This window comes from Drosophila innubila, assembly GCF_004354385.1.
Source record: "Drosophila innubila isolate TH190305 chromosome 3R unlocalized genomic scaffold, UK_Dinn_1.0 2_E_3R, whole genome shotgun sequence".
Lineage (NCBI taxonomy): Eukaryota > Metazoa > Arthropoda > Insecta > Diptera > Drosophilidae > Drosophila > Drosophila innubila.
In genome coordinates, this window is record NW_022995380.1 from 3,496,078 (window position 1) to 3,511,178 (window position 15,101).

A 15,101-nucleotide genomic window follows, 5' to 3' on the forward strand; every position below is an offset into this window, starting at 1 on the left:
TATTATAAAATAATAATTAGATTTCAATATTACTTTAAAATTTACGATGTAATTTTCAAGAACAATTAATTTTATTTTTAATTTTTATAATAACAGTTTAAAGATAACATTTATTTTAAATTTTTAATAATTTTTAAAAAAAATTTTGCGTAACTATTTTAAATTTGACTAAAAATAAAAGTTGAATAAATAAATAATTTTAAAAGAAAAGTTTGTAGTGGAAAATAGTGTTTAATAGACTTTATACAACAATAAATGGGACTATTTAAAAAAAAAAAAATGTTTATTATATGTACAAGCAAATCGAAATACGCATCAAGGCTTATTACAAAATCAATATACCCACTGTAGACTTTAACATTATGCAATTGCAGTCGCAGAAGAGCCCTTGCAGTGAAAAGAAAAAGGAAGAGACTATGGAGGAGGAAGCCAGCAAATCTGCAAGTTAAATCTGTCTGGCCATTGGCAATAGGCACAGGATACATACATACATGCATACATAAATATATATCAACGACGACTCCGTTGTGAGCCCAAAACAGTTGAACAGTTGAAGACGCAACGCTTACCTCAATTATAATGAGAAAAGCAAACGAATTGGGAATAATTTTCAATTCACTTGTTACCCACCTACATTCGTGGCATTTTGGCAGCGATCTTCCGATATTATTCCCTTTTTGAGTGCGCTCTTTGTATTCATTATTTTTATTCGAGGAGTATTTACAATATTTATTCATTGCAATTCATGTGAAGGCCTCTGGCGACATTCAGGTGTGGAGTCTGAATCTTATGTACATATGTGAGCCTGATAAAGCTGTTAATCTTTTTCTGAGATAGGCTTGGCCTGTTTGCCAAGCTGAAAAGACCAAGTTAAGAATTGGTGGATTCTACAATTGGATTTTTAGTTATAATATTAAACAAGAAAGAAGATGAGAGTGCTTGACTTCAAGATATCCTGGCTTAGTCATCTTATTTTCTAAATAAAGTCAAACTTTTAAAAATAACTGTTTCAAAATTTGTCTTTTTCTGGTGTTACTTTTCATTCACATTTTGTGGAACATCGTTGTGGAAATGTTCACACATAAAATCTAGTCGAAATGGAATAGAATAACCTTTACTTTTTTTAATATACAATATAAAAGTACTTTATAATAAAAAGTACTTTATAAAAATTACTATTTAATAACAGCTACTGCATACTTTTATTTATTAATGGCCTTGGTTAGCTATTACTGCCGTTTTACTTGTCCGATCTTGCTGTGATTAAGTGGGATAATAGATAATATTAATAGATAAATATAATTAATACTGTTACATACATTCCAACGAACACAATATACCCTTTTACTTATTTTTTAAGTAACGTATATAGTAAAATAATAATGTAAGCAAACATTTATTTTAAAAACTAATTATTAAATGTATTTATTACTATTAACTTTCATGTGTGTAATATGAAGTTCCTCCGCTTTAGTTCGGTTAAAGAGTCTCCAAATTTTAAGATGAATTAGCAAAACTGTGGCTAAATTCGACAATACACCGTAATAATACTAATTTACGATTGAGCAGCATACTCAATAGATGGCTGAGCAGTATGACTTGACTAACGACTCTCCGAATTCTCCAAGTCCGTAGATAATTGAGAAGAATTTATAGTATTACATCAATCGGGGTGCATTTTGATTTCAGGTTCTGTTTAATTGCTGCTTATAATAATATTTGTTGTTAATATTGAGACTTTCTTAGCGCAAATTAAATTGAAATCTTACAAACAGCTAACGTGCCAAGACAAAATATAACCAAAATAAAGGAAACGTAAAGCAAACAAGGTGCAAAAGTTAAATTAAAATCTTTTCAGCTGTTTGTTTATTTGTGTGCTGATCGTCGAATTGTTAACAGACCACAAATGAAAATATTTTCAAGGTGAGCTCGTACATTCATTAATTTGGCAGCTGCAAAAAGTAAAATTGTCGGAAATTCAGGGACTAAAATAAAAACAGCGTAATGCAAAATTCCAGTGGAAGCTTTATGTTCGATAAGTTTGCTACCTATCGATTACAATTGGTAGTTTAGCTTCTTTCAGCTAAAAATCCGTTGAATATTTTCAAAGAAACTCACTTAGTTCAGGGTATACGAATTTTTCTTATTCACAAAGAAACAAAATATTTCAATGGGGAATTTTCATATTAATTAATTTCCATTTCCGTTTTGTTATCATGCGTACGCCGATTTTTACCTTTATGCAGACTAAGCAATTAATCAAGTTTAATTACGCCAACGTTAGGATAACTCCTAACGGCAACCATTCAACCCACCCAGAAACAGAAGCAGCAAGAGCCCCAGAGATTCTAGACAACATTGGCCGCATTAATCACTTGAATATGCTAACATTTCTCATGTGTTCGTGGGCAAATGGTCGAATGGGTGGAGAGGGGGCAGAGGAGTCCTAAGATAAGAGTCTCAGAGATAGAAACTCGCACGTAAACAATGCATTTAAATATTTGCACAGCTAAATAATCCAATAGGAAAATGGGCCGCTGTCAGATCATTGTTTAACATAGGGAAATCGTCATATAAGTGGGAGCTTTTGAATTTTTTAACGGAAACGCTATTGAAGAGTCCCTAGAGTCCACTTAATGTCCACAAAAAAAAGCTAGTTTTCTCTCTATAGCGAGTTCGCCAACCACCAAGCACCATGACAAACTGCTGTGTGGATTAAAAGTGAACCCATTAGCGTCCACCTACAGTCCACAAAGTGCTTCTTGACTTAGCGAGTTCAGCAACCGCCAAGCACCATGACGATTGCTCATTGCTATGAAAGACTGGAAAGTTGATGCAGTTGCTGTTGCACAAAAATAGTGCTGGCAAGTTTTTTTTAAGCTATTTTTCGGATTCTTTCCAGCCAGAAACAGCTACTTTTTTCTCTTAAAAGTTAGCATCACTTATTCCACTATTCCTTTTTAGCAAAAAACAGCTAAATTTTTATATTACGTATATTGCAAATTGAAAAATGGTACATGCTGCCGGATCGGAAAATTGTGCAGGGTGGCAGCGGGTTAAATTGCAAATTTAACAACGCAAAAAACTCAAATAAAAATAAATATATTTGATGAAAATTAACATTTTCAAGAAGGCTCAAAGTTCGCCAGCCCTCGGGAAGAGAAGTTAGAAAATTAATTTCTAGAAAGTTATATAAAAAAATTCAAGAAAATTCTTTAAAAAAATAATACATAAATTTAAAAAATAAATTTACTAAAAATGAAAAATACACAATGTCGGAATCTAATCACGGACGGGTACCCCGAGACGCCGGCGCCCAAAACTTGAATGAAGATGGCGGCGGATAAAAAAGACGCACGGATTCCATATATTTTGGACGGTAATATTTTTCGCATTAATATTATTTAGGGAGCGGCTTGGCGATGAGGTGCAGGTGAAATGTGTGTATTGTGCCAATAAAAAGATTTTAGGTGCATTCCTGCACTATGGGCACAAGAAAGTAATTGGCACAAGCACAGTCACTGCTATACAGTCTGGTGTGCCAATCGATATTGGTGTTGATGTGCTTAATCTGCTAAGGATATGCAGGCTTGAATGTAGTCAAGTTTGTGTTTGACGACACCGTAGCCATTGTTGTTTCAAATTATTTTTTATAAATTACATAAATTGATTACTTTTTATTTAAACTTTAATAATATCGTTTGTTAATTAAAAATCTTTGATAGAATATCTATCAATCCAGTAAAATCAGATAACGTTTGTATAATGTAAAAATGTGAAGTAGTATATTCTATATCGTTTATATCGAAGCGTCTATTGTTAATTCTCCCATAAATATATCATCTGATAGAATGACCTTCAACTTTATGTCTAATTGGCCGTAACATTGTATATGCAAACAATTCACAGCTGCAATTTAACAACAATGAAACAGTTTTTTGGTGTTTCAAACCCAATTAAGCCGATCTTTATGTGTGCAATATATAGATATCATAACATATGGATTTCTCCGTTGAACATTTTATTATTTCCCCACACAAATTCCACATGGCTCCACATGTCTGTCAAAATTGCCAAAAGCAACAATAATAGCAACTACAATAACAACAGATGTTCGGGAGCTGCGCGAAAAGGTAAACGAGTTGCGCTCACGAGCGAATCCGAAGGCAAACAGAGATCAAGAGAGCAATGTAACTGTTTGCCTCTGTGCTTGTGTGCATGTATTTAAGTATGTACATTTATGTAGGAGGCATGTAACACTGACTATGACCTCAAACCACCCACAGCTAGTATGTGTGTAAGTAGATGTGTCTGAGCTGGCAGCGACGTTAACAGTGGCAATATATTAACAGCGTCTTTGCATTTTTGAGCAAATATTTTTGCATGGCTGACGTCAGATGTTCCCAAATGTTGTTGCAGCAATTGCTGATGTTTGTTGTTTGGTGGTTATTGGTTTGACTGTAGATGTTGTTGTTGTTGTGCCCACAAAAGGTGCGCTTACAATTTTCTCCACTTTCTACAAGAAAAATGTGAGAAATCAAAAAGATGCGACCACCGATTTGTTAGTGTATGTGTGTGTGTATATTTGTACATACACATGTTTATATTTCTACGTGAATGTGTGTGTGTGTCTGGCCATAAAGTTCACTAGGAAAGCAACTTAATACTGAGTTTGATGTGGAAATAAAAATAGACCGCAATTTATTGATAAAATCAATCAAAATTAAACGCTGATAACTTGCTCTCCGCTGCAACCCAAACAACGGCTACTCATTCACAACAGATGGCTGAATGTAACTCAAAGCATCGGCATTCAATTGATGCAAAGTATCAAAGCGTACAAAACATGCCTGCTTTCAACTGTGGATCGGCAGCGGGGGTGCGGAGCTTGACGGAGAGAACAAGACGTATTTTCATGCTGAAAACGTTCGATATATTTGTTTACAATTTACAACAACTTCTCAGAACAACATACACAGAGCGATAGTGAGCAAAAGAAAGAGAGAGAGAGAGAGAGGACTCCATTCTAAGCACCAAGAGAGCTGCAGTGAAACTGAGTGGCGATTGGCAGAGTATCTGTATGGAACACTTATTGTGATTAACTCTCTGTACTGATGTGTGTGTGTGTATAAATATGTAGGGAGATGACATCACCGCTCGCTGCTGTCACAAAGTTCGCACAGTATCATTTTTTGCTACTCTCATCTTGAGTTTGTTCTCTCAGTGTCTCTCTCCAAAACGCCAACACCTTTGGGTGTGTGTTACTTGAGTGGAGTACATTGGCCTGATATAACCATACATTAATATTTAATGTGACATTAAAGTAATTTAATAAACATTCAACAAAATTTTTTTAATTGTCTGCTGTTAATCCTTACAATGTACAAATGCGTACAAAATTAATACTTTATTAAAAGTTTTCACGTGCAACAAGTGACAATGAGTTTAGCAACACTGTGCGCTGTGCTGTAGGCGCAGCAACTCAAGTGGATTTGTTTGTTGACCAACAAGCCGAAAAGAGAGGTAGAGAGAGAGAGAGCGAGAGACTGAGAGCGGTTGTGCTTACGCCAACGCTGACTTTTCATTTTACGCGGTTGCTGTTTATGGCTGGCACATGCAACTGTGTGAGTATGTGAGTGTATGAGTGTGTGTGTGTGTGTGCTGTGGCGCTCGCTGCTTTAGACCTGGGGGTCTCTCCATATTCAATCAGTCGTTCGGAATTCGCGAAACAATGCGGTCGCAGTACGAAGATAGTGCTGCCGTGTCCACGGACAACAAGTACCACACTAGTTACAGCTATAATCATAATAATAACAATAATTACCATAAAGACTATAATGGTAATGGCAATGGGATACCCTATCACGCGCGCGAAAATTCCTTGCCTTTTAGCTATGGAATTGCCACAACGTCGACACCGCTGAAGAAAACGCCAACGCCAACACGAGCCGATAGTTTTCTAGACTTTGATATTGGCACGAGCAGCAGCAATCACAATAACAACAATAATATTAACAATAATAATAATGGTGATATGATAAAGCCGCAGCCACGTTTAACGAGCCCTTTGCTAGTGCGCAAAACACTCGGCGGCAGCCGTGCGAATACAAATGGTAATAGTACAAATTCGAGTTCGAATACGAATCCGACTCCGAATACAAATACCATATCGAATACATATCATTATGGGGCAACAACAACAGCAACGCCGCCACGCGCTGACTTTGAGCAGCTGCTGCGCGAGAGACGCGACAAAGTGTTTAGCGAGTATCAGCGTGAAAAGGAACGCATTGTGGAACGTGTGGATCGTGTTGATCGTGTGCCGCCCACGCCGCCGCAGCGACGTCAAAGCAATGGACCCAGCAAATATAATTATGATTTTGAGTTTAACTTAAATTTGGATGATATCAATGAACAACGCAGCTCGTTGCCGGCGCCAGCTCCCTATCACACCAGGAACATTGAGTTGGGACAGCAGTTGGGCTATGGGCAGGATATGGATGTGCCTGATGGTGCTATCAGAGGCAACAGTAGGCGCTTGGAATCCACAATTGTGGAACGCAATTATCACACAATTAACAGCAACATCAACATCAAGAGCAACCACAGCAACAACAACAACGGCTACAACAACAACTACAACAGCTTGGAACGACCTCCAATGGAAGTGACACACAAACGACAACAGTTGGAGCAACAACAACAACAACAGCAGCAGCAGTCAACAAACATTTATGGTCAGAACCAGCTGCATCTAGAGACAGAGACGCACACGCGCAATCGTCGCGATTTGTCGCCCATTTATGCCACCAGCACAAAGCATCAGCACAAAGCAGCTGCAGTTGCTCCACATACTGGCAATGGTCAGGCGGATTACCTGTTAACGCCCAGTCCCACAAGCAGACCGGAGACGCCCGCTTTTCCGGTCACACCACGCACACCATTTGGTAGCACCACCAACACCATCAACACGACCAACACCACACAACGTGCCTCGCCCACCACAGAGTCCATTTATCAGACCATGGGACCACGACAATATCTCAATTCAGCACCATCTCCGACCTTTGAGGTGGCTGCTGATTTGGTGAAATTCGCTCGCAACTCGGCTAAATTCTGGTACAAGGCAACCTTGTCTCGCGAGGATGCCATTGCGCTATTGATGAATGCTCCGCCGGGCACATTTCTGGTCCGTGATTCCACCACGTATAAGAATGCCTACGGTTTGGTCTTGCGTGTTGCACAACCTCCGGCAGGTAGCCAGGAGCTGGTGCGTCACTTTCTCATTGAGCCGACGCAACGTGGCGTCCGCTTGAAGGGATGCGCCAATGAGCCCGTCTTCACCTCCCTGTCGGCCCTTATCTATGAGCATTCCATCAATCAGCTGGCATTGCCGTGTCTGCTCCGCATCCCGGAAGCGGATGTGGTGCCCGGCTTGGCAGCTACGACGCCGGCCCAGCAACATCTACTCACCCATGGAGCGGCGACCAATGTGCTCTGGCTGTTCAGCTGCGATACGGAATCCCTCACGGGCAACGAGGCCATACGCAAGGCCATTCGGGTTATGTACGAGCAACGACCTTTGCCCCTGCCCACCGAGGTGCACTTTAAGGTCTCCGGACAGGGCATCACTTTGACGGATAACACGCGCAAGAAGTTCTTCCGTAAGCACTATACGGCCGATGTGATTTCCCACTGTGCCATCGATCCCGAGAATCGCATGTGGACGAATCCCAATGAATCGGACAAGAAGACCATCTTTGCCTTTGTGGCACGCAGATCACACAGCTCCAAGGATAATCAGTGCCATGTTTTCTGCGACCTTTCCGTCTCCCAACCTGCGGCGGCGATTGTCTCATTTGCCAATCGTACACTGCCTACCGAAAAGCAGCGCAACTATGTGCTTTAAACAACACTATTGACCCACTTGCAACTTGGAATAGCAGGTGAGCTCAAGCCGTTTAATGGCCCATCAATTTTAAGGATAATTTGCGTGGGTGCGGCGTCCTTGTATGGCCATTAAAATACAGTAGAACATCTCTAGAGCAAACTACACATTAGCCATTTTCACAGCAGTCAATTTTGAGTTGGAACTGCCTCATATAAGGTGTAAACTTAATATTTTCAGTATACAAATATTCAATATATATCTCTCATAAGTAAGATCGCTTGACATATGTATTTCTTTTTATGATTTTTAGTTAAAAACTCAATTTCCAGCTATAATATGCTTAAAGTTTCTTTATTTTTGAAGATATCTGAATGATGTATTCTGTAAATAATGATCTAATTTTATCTAAATCCGACTATCGACTAGCCCATAGATATCAAAGAAAAGATGGTTTGAAAAATGAATTGCAGTATAAAAACTTGTTTATTTTTTTACTTACTAAGTTTAGTCAAAATCTTATAGAAGTTATTGAAGCATCGCCTGAAAAATGAGTAAATGAAACTCATTATATTCCAGTTATAATATGATCTATATATCCTTACCAAGTATTATCAAACTTAAAACAATTAAACTAATTTATTGATCGGTATAAATATTTTATTTTCAGGAAATTAAAGTTTTAGTTAAAGAATGTTGCTAATTTAACCTAGATTTAGTAATACGTAATAAAATTATTGTTCTATCATCTTAACTATTCACTGTAAATGCAAAACTTCCATCATCTTTGGCGTTAAATGGGAATCGAAAAAAACTGTTTCAGTTTCTTGGCGTTTCTTTGGCTTTCCCGTGGTTCATACGGTTTTCTGTTTGTATATTTTACACAACGTCCCGCTCCAATTCCCCTCCACTCATCCAACTTCCTGTTTGTTTGTTTTATGGCATTCATATATGCACATATAGATACGTATGTATACGTCCATAAAGCGTACGTATGTATTTGCCGGACCATATAAAAACTGGCTAACATTCCTGATATTAGTTTTTCGCAACGGAAGTTTGTGTCATGAGTCAGTTGCCTAAATACTGAACGATGTAGAATCGAATTGATTTTCGATCTAAATCTGTGAGGGCGTATGCTTAGATTATACATGTACATATATATTTGAATTTAATACGGTAGCTAGTTTTAATGGGCCCACAACATTTATACATATGTATATAGATCTATTTATCATTTTTTTTTTATACATTTGATTAATATTTCCCACGTCATGGTCATGCGCTGAGGTCGCCCGATAAGACCCACTGTGCTTAACTGTGCATTGCCATGCCATTTAAACATTTAGATATTTATATACCCTCCATTACACCTATGTTTGTAACAGGTACAACTATGCATCTTTAATCCTTTATAATTTATTTTCTTGAGATATATTTAATAATATAAATTGTTAATGTCAAACTTGATTATAGGGTGTCTCGTCATTAAGCAGGCCTGATTGCAATATTTTTACCTTTCATTTTCTTATCAACCGTCTTAAATTTGTCATTTGTTACCCCATATCTCTTTGAACTGAATTTTTTTGTTTATGAGTAAAAGTTATATAATGTTCTTATTATATTGTTAATCTCTTTCTGAACACTTTTTTATGAAAACTTCATAAGTATATTGGTTACATTTCACATAAACAAAAAAATATAAATAAAATTTTAAAAATATATAGAAGATAGATATTTAGAATCAGTTTCTTCGTCGATTTGCTCCTCTTGCTATTGCTGGTGGAGGAAAGGTTTGCCTTTCCTTTCATCGATGGATGATACTGCATCCCAAATGGTTTGCAATTTCGGAACGTTTCATCTTGTCGAAGCAAATGAAATAGGTGGTTATATCGCTGCAAGCTTCAGATAGATTTCGTGAGTCACTGGACACCACGATGAAATCACTGTAGAAGCGTATCCTTCACAAATAAATTATAAATGTTGGAATCCGCCAGTTCAGAGGCGGCTATGATATTGTCAACATCAGCGTCAAACTCATCGTATTCTGTTCTGTTTCGCTGTTCCTTACGAACTCAATTGAATCTTTGTTGTAGTTGATCATTTCTGCATTCTTAAGTTGAGAAAATTCTGAATTATCGTTTGACTATATAAAAAAAAACTGCATCATAAGACATTTTACTTAAATTCCAATAAAAAAAATTCAGAAACTCTACAAATTATTGAAAGATTTCAACTATATGTGTACAAATTCTTAAAGATTTTTGCCTTAAATTATACATTTTCGATTCCTAGATCTACATATTTCAAATTATAGAAATTTTGTTCGTATTTCTACAAAATATCGTACCTGTATAGAGATCCATTTAGCGAAATAAACTCAAGGCAACAAGCTTAAAATCTATGGAATTTTTTCCATTTGAATAAACAGATGAATCCAGATACATATAAAATATGTATAAAATTAGTTGAAATTGTATATAGCGCAAAAGTTTAAATAAATTCATTGGAAATACGAATTTGAATGAGCGTCAATTGCGCATTTCAGAAAATCTAAAGAGATCTTGGAAAAATATATTTCAGACGTGTTTTTGATTATAAATTTCTTATTTGTTTGCTTCCAGTGATTTCGCAGAGCTCTAGCAGTAACATAAATATAACTGGAATTTCTAAAAATAAATTTAAATTGTAAAATGGTTGAAGAGCAATCGAATCAGACGGCATTTTGTTCTCTTTCCATTGTTGTTCTCTTTTGCGCTGTTTGATCTTCAATTAGGTAATTAAAGCTGCATAGTATATAGATTATAGAGATTACGTTTATGAACTTTTGATACTGAATGGTATTTTTAATGTATATTCTTTTCGCGTTTATTTCAGGCGAAATCCCCCTTGAAACTGGCAAGTGTTGTACAACGGACATAAATAACATTTGTCTCTGAACGAGCTCGACAATTTGTTATTAAATTAAATTAGTAATAAACGACAATTCTAATGACAAAAGTAATGTCAGTTAAAGGTTCTGTATCGCACATACGCACATTTATGTTTATTAAATGAGCGAACTTGAACTAGCTAAATGCACAGTGGAGCAAAGCACATTGAGCATGATTATAAAATTATCCAGTGCTGAAAATATACAAATAGTTAATAAATATATTAACATTTTATTTGCTTTACAGTTTAATTGTATATATTTATAAATCAGTAATTAATGTGAAGGTTTTTTTTTCTTAAAACATTCGGAAAATGATTGTTAATGATTAAATCAATATTTTAACCGAGCATAGAATTTATATTTGTAGTGTGCTTTGTTTCATTCACTTTGTTGTGCAGTGTAAAGATTTAAACGAAATTTGTGGAATAACTAAAATAACTAAATATCTTAAAATTTAATGTAATTGTCGGAAAGGTCGAAAGGTAATCTATAAAATAATTTTACATTTATATGCTAATAATGTTAATCTACGAGTTTTGAATAGAAGCAAATATGCAATATGTAATGCATATGCTTATAATAATTTTTAATAATATTGCAAGAATTAAGTTTTACTAATACAGTTAAATTATAAATAAAGTGCAATGATGTTGAAGATAAAACTATTAATTAATTATTTAATCAGATACGAATTGTGAGACCAGGCTGGTAACTCTACACACATACACATATACATAGCGGTATCTTAGTGATGTAGCAATACAAAGTTGCCAGACAGCAAAAATTAAAAACTATTGTCAAGTAGAAATAAAGGGGAACCACTCAAAATTTTATTTTACATACAAATTACAGTTAATAACAATAATGAACTGTCTAAACGATTAAATGTACACTTACATATTGAAAGATACAAAATTCGTTTAGATAGTTCATTATTCGATATCACAACGACAATTTTGGGGTAAAATACTTTGGGAATTGATTTCAGTTCCAGGTATATAGATGATGAGCAATGAAAAGATATATAGTCGACACTACCACGGTCATTATCATGATGGGAAAACCGATAATGAAAAAGAGAAGAAAACTGATCTCATAACCATGCTGTTTGGCAATGCCGGCAGTTACCACATTGGCTGAAGCACCGATCAAAGTTCCATTTCCACCGAAGCAGGCGCCAAAGGAGAGGGCCCAGACCAATGGCTGGAGGGGAAGAGCAATTGTGTCGTTAGTGGCCAGTTTGATGGTGAGTTTTAGCATTAGTGTGGTTATGGGAATGTTGTCCACAAGAGCAGAGGATATCGCGCTGATCCAAAGCACCAACAAAATGCCAACCGTCAATTGATTGCTCTTGTCGACGCTTTTGACAATTGAGGTGGTAATGTCACTGATACAGTCGATCAATCCCATATCGACGAGTGCCTCCATCAGAACAAAGAGGGCGGCGAAGAAGACTAGAGTTGACCACTCGACACGCTCAATGATCGAATCTACATCTGGTTTATCAGCCAATATGAGAAGCAGAAGAGCCGCTAAAATGGCAGCCCAGCCCAACATAATCCCCTTGAAATCGGGAATAGAGCAGAAGAGGAACAGCATTATAATAGTTACAAAGGCTATACAACATTTGATCAGCAATGGCACGTCTCTGATTTTATGTTTCGACTTGATTTCCTTAAGTGTTTCCTCAAAATCAATATGCGTAGTTGGACTAAGAGATTCTTCCTTTTTCAAACGTTCCTTGAGCTCAGCGATATGTATGACTATTTTCGGATTGTATTGCGTATCCTTGCTTTTTTCAGCTTGCGCCTCAAGCATCTCGATAGAACGTCGCAACTGATCGCCACTCTCCTTGAGTTTGTTACGCGTCATGAAGTAGATCATGAGAAAGGCAAGGAGCATGGATATCACAACACCTGGCAGCATATGTAGCATAAAGTTGCCAAAATTAATGCCAGATTCACGCACATATTCGTTAGTTGCGATTATAACATTTGGTGGATCCCCCACTGGAGTCAGTGTTCCACCAATATTCGAGAAGATCGCCACACTGATGAGAACTATGGTTGTATTTATTGCCAATACCTCGCAGAGGCGAATTGTTACCGGGACCATCAACAGCACGATGGTGACATTATCCAGAAACGCCGACACAATTCCTGTAAACATGTACAGAAAGAATAGAAGCCGCCAGATCTTTCCCTTAGACAGCTGATAGGCAATCACGGACAGATAGTCGAAGATGCCCGTATCCGAAATGATCGACACCATGACCATCATGCCAAAAAGTAGCATCAAAGTTTCCATATCCATCCATCCGATGATCTTTGACAACGAGGGTCTTTCGTCCAAAAAGCAAAGGATGCCAATGGCGCTTGTTGCGGCCATCAATGAGGCAAATGTTCGATCCGTAATATCGAAACAAATCATTACATATAGGAAAATCAGCAGGAGAAGTCCCAGCCAAACACTGATTTTCGTATTGATAGGATCCGGATTGATGTTAACGACAAATCCAAGCGGGTTTTTGTGTAAACTCAAAAGTGTCACTTGCATTTTCATATTAGGATCGCGCCATGAACTTCTGTCCTTCCATAGTGTGTCGAATGTCGCATCTTTAATGAGCAACTTTTTTATGTCTTTATCCAGTGCAAAATTATTTTTCACAGTGTGCAATTCCTGTAAATCCGATTCATCGATATAAACTCGCCACTCCTTCGACTTCCAGATAATAACATCCGTCTTTATATTAAATGCCTCCACAGCAACTATAACATATGGATCGTTCTCCGAAGCTTGTTTGGGATGCACTGTTTTTTTAACATCGATATTTCCCCTTAAATCAACACCTATAAAATCTCTAGTAGATTCTTTATCTACCATTACAATTTGCTTTTCCTTAGGCGGAAGGGGTACAACCATTTCTTTCGGTTCAAACGATGGCGTTAAAATTATGTATATTGTAAAGCTCATCCATATTATCAAAAAGATTACCAACTTTACAATTGTGAATATAGATTTTCGTAGCGCACGACGACGAAGCTGTTCTTCGGTTAAACCCGTGGTATTATCAGCGAAGAAATATCGACGGGCTACGTAAATACGACACGCCATTTGAACAAATCTCTTCTGGAAACAAACATTTTAAAATTAACTGTTGATGGTGGCATAATTGGCATAACACCCACCAAACTCCCTTTTCCTCTCTTTTTGTTTTTCGTAAACGTATTTTTTTTTGTTTTTTTTTTTGGTTTTTTTTTTAAATGATGTAAACAAATATGGTAGCTTGATCTGAATGATCCTACATAAAGTAAAAAGAGGGTAAAATCATATGCACTATGTATGCAGATCAATAATATACAAATATTCTTTATGAGTTTAAATATTCTCCAACTTTTTAACCCATTCTCAATGCGTGTGAGGTATAAATATATTACTATTTAATAGTCTCATACTGTCCATTATATTTTATTAAATAGACTGCACAGCATCTGCTTATAATATGTTATCTTTGCAAGTTGGCGAGTTCTAATTTCAAACAATAATACAATGGGTAAATGTAAATACAATTAAGCATACATATGTGACAATTGTTGTGCTTGTCGCTTTTGTTTAACAATTAAGTGACTGACTGCTATATTCTATTGCTGTATACAATAAAACGAACAATAGATACAGTTGATCAAGTAATTGTTTTCACTAAATACAAAATGCACATATTTTTTCCATTATATTTCTGATTTTAATATAGTTGCTTAAATATTTTTTAAGTTAATAGATTTAGAGAGCCATCAACTATTTGAAAATAAAACAAAGTTAGAGTGTGTGAAGTAATTGTTTTCCAAAAAAAATAAAATAAACTTAAATGTTTTTAATTTTAGTTGTTAATTTCTATTTAACATGAATCATAAGCAACAATTTATATTAAAATACGATAAAATGGGATATTTAATTGCTTGTATTTAAATTTAATAAAAATTTTATTGTTAGTATTTCTTTTAATTTTTTTTTTAAGTTTAACTTTAAGTCGGCAAGACTACTCCCACTCGTGGTATTAATAAATAATAGGTTTTTTTTTGCAAAATAAAATATGCGAATTTAGAATTTGCCAAAACAGTTACTTAACAAAATGTATCTGCATTTGTTCACTGTCAAAACAATTACTTGACTAACTGTATGTACATGTCAGTTCTCCAACCAATTTTTACGACTTAGTTTTGTAATTTAATCTTATCGTTTGACAACTACTATATAGATATAGTAACCTGTACAGACTTT

At 36.1% G+C, this 15,101-nt stretch overlaps 2 protein-coding genes across 4 annotated transcripts; one reads left to right on the forward strand and one right to left on the reverse strand.

The window, feature by feature from the left end:
- The first annotated feature begins 5,697 nt into the window (after nt 1-5,697).
- On the forward strand, nt 5,698-11,485 carry LOC117790551 (tensin-3). Of its 3 annotated transcripts, none has more exons than XM_034630030.1 (3): nt 5,698-6,003; nt 6,610-7,946; nt 10,766-11,485. In XM_034630030.1, exons 1-2 carry the CDS (start codon nt 5,732-5,734, stop codon nt 7,907-7,909), a joined length of 1,572 nt encoding a protein of 523 aa, XP_034485921.1. In that variant the 5' UTR covers nt 5,698-5,731; the 3' UTR covers nt 7,910-7,946; nt 10,766-11,485. The 3 variants fall into 3 exon arrangements, with proteins under 3 accessions (XP_034485921.1, XP_034485923.1, XP_034485920.1); XM_034630032.1 differs by having other exon boundaries at nt 5,698-6,000; XM_034630029.1 differs by having other exon boundaries at nt 5,698-7,946.
- Nucleotides 11,486-11,625: 140 nt separating this feature from the next.
- Nucleotides 11,626-14,027, reverse strand: LOC117790552 (P protein-like). Its single transcript, XM_034630033.1, has 2 exons — nt 14,012-14,027; nt 11,626-13,949 (listed from the first exon to the last, which is right to left on the reverse strand). The coding sequence occupies exon 2, from the start codon at nt 13,935-13,937 to the stop codon at nt 11,808-11,810; it is 2,130 nt and encodes a 709-aa protein (XP_034485924.1). The 5' UTR covers nt 13,938-13,949; nt 14,012-14,027; the 3' UTR covers nt 11,626-11,807.
- Nucleotides 14,028-15,101: the final 1,074 nt, after the last annotated feature.

Bases quoted from the DNA above. Each gene is read 5' to 3' on its own strand.
- LOC117790552 (XM_034630033.1), bottom strand. From the start codon at position 13,937: ATGGCGTGTCGTATTTACGTAGCCCGTCGATATTTCTTCGCTGATAAT.
- LOC117790551 (XM_034630029.1), top strand. From the start codon at position 5,732: ATGCGGTCGCAGTACGAAGATAGTGCTGCCGTGTCCACGGACAACAAG.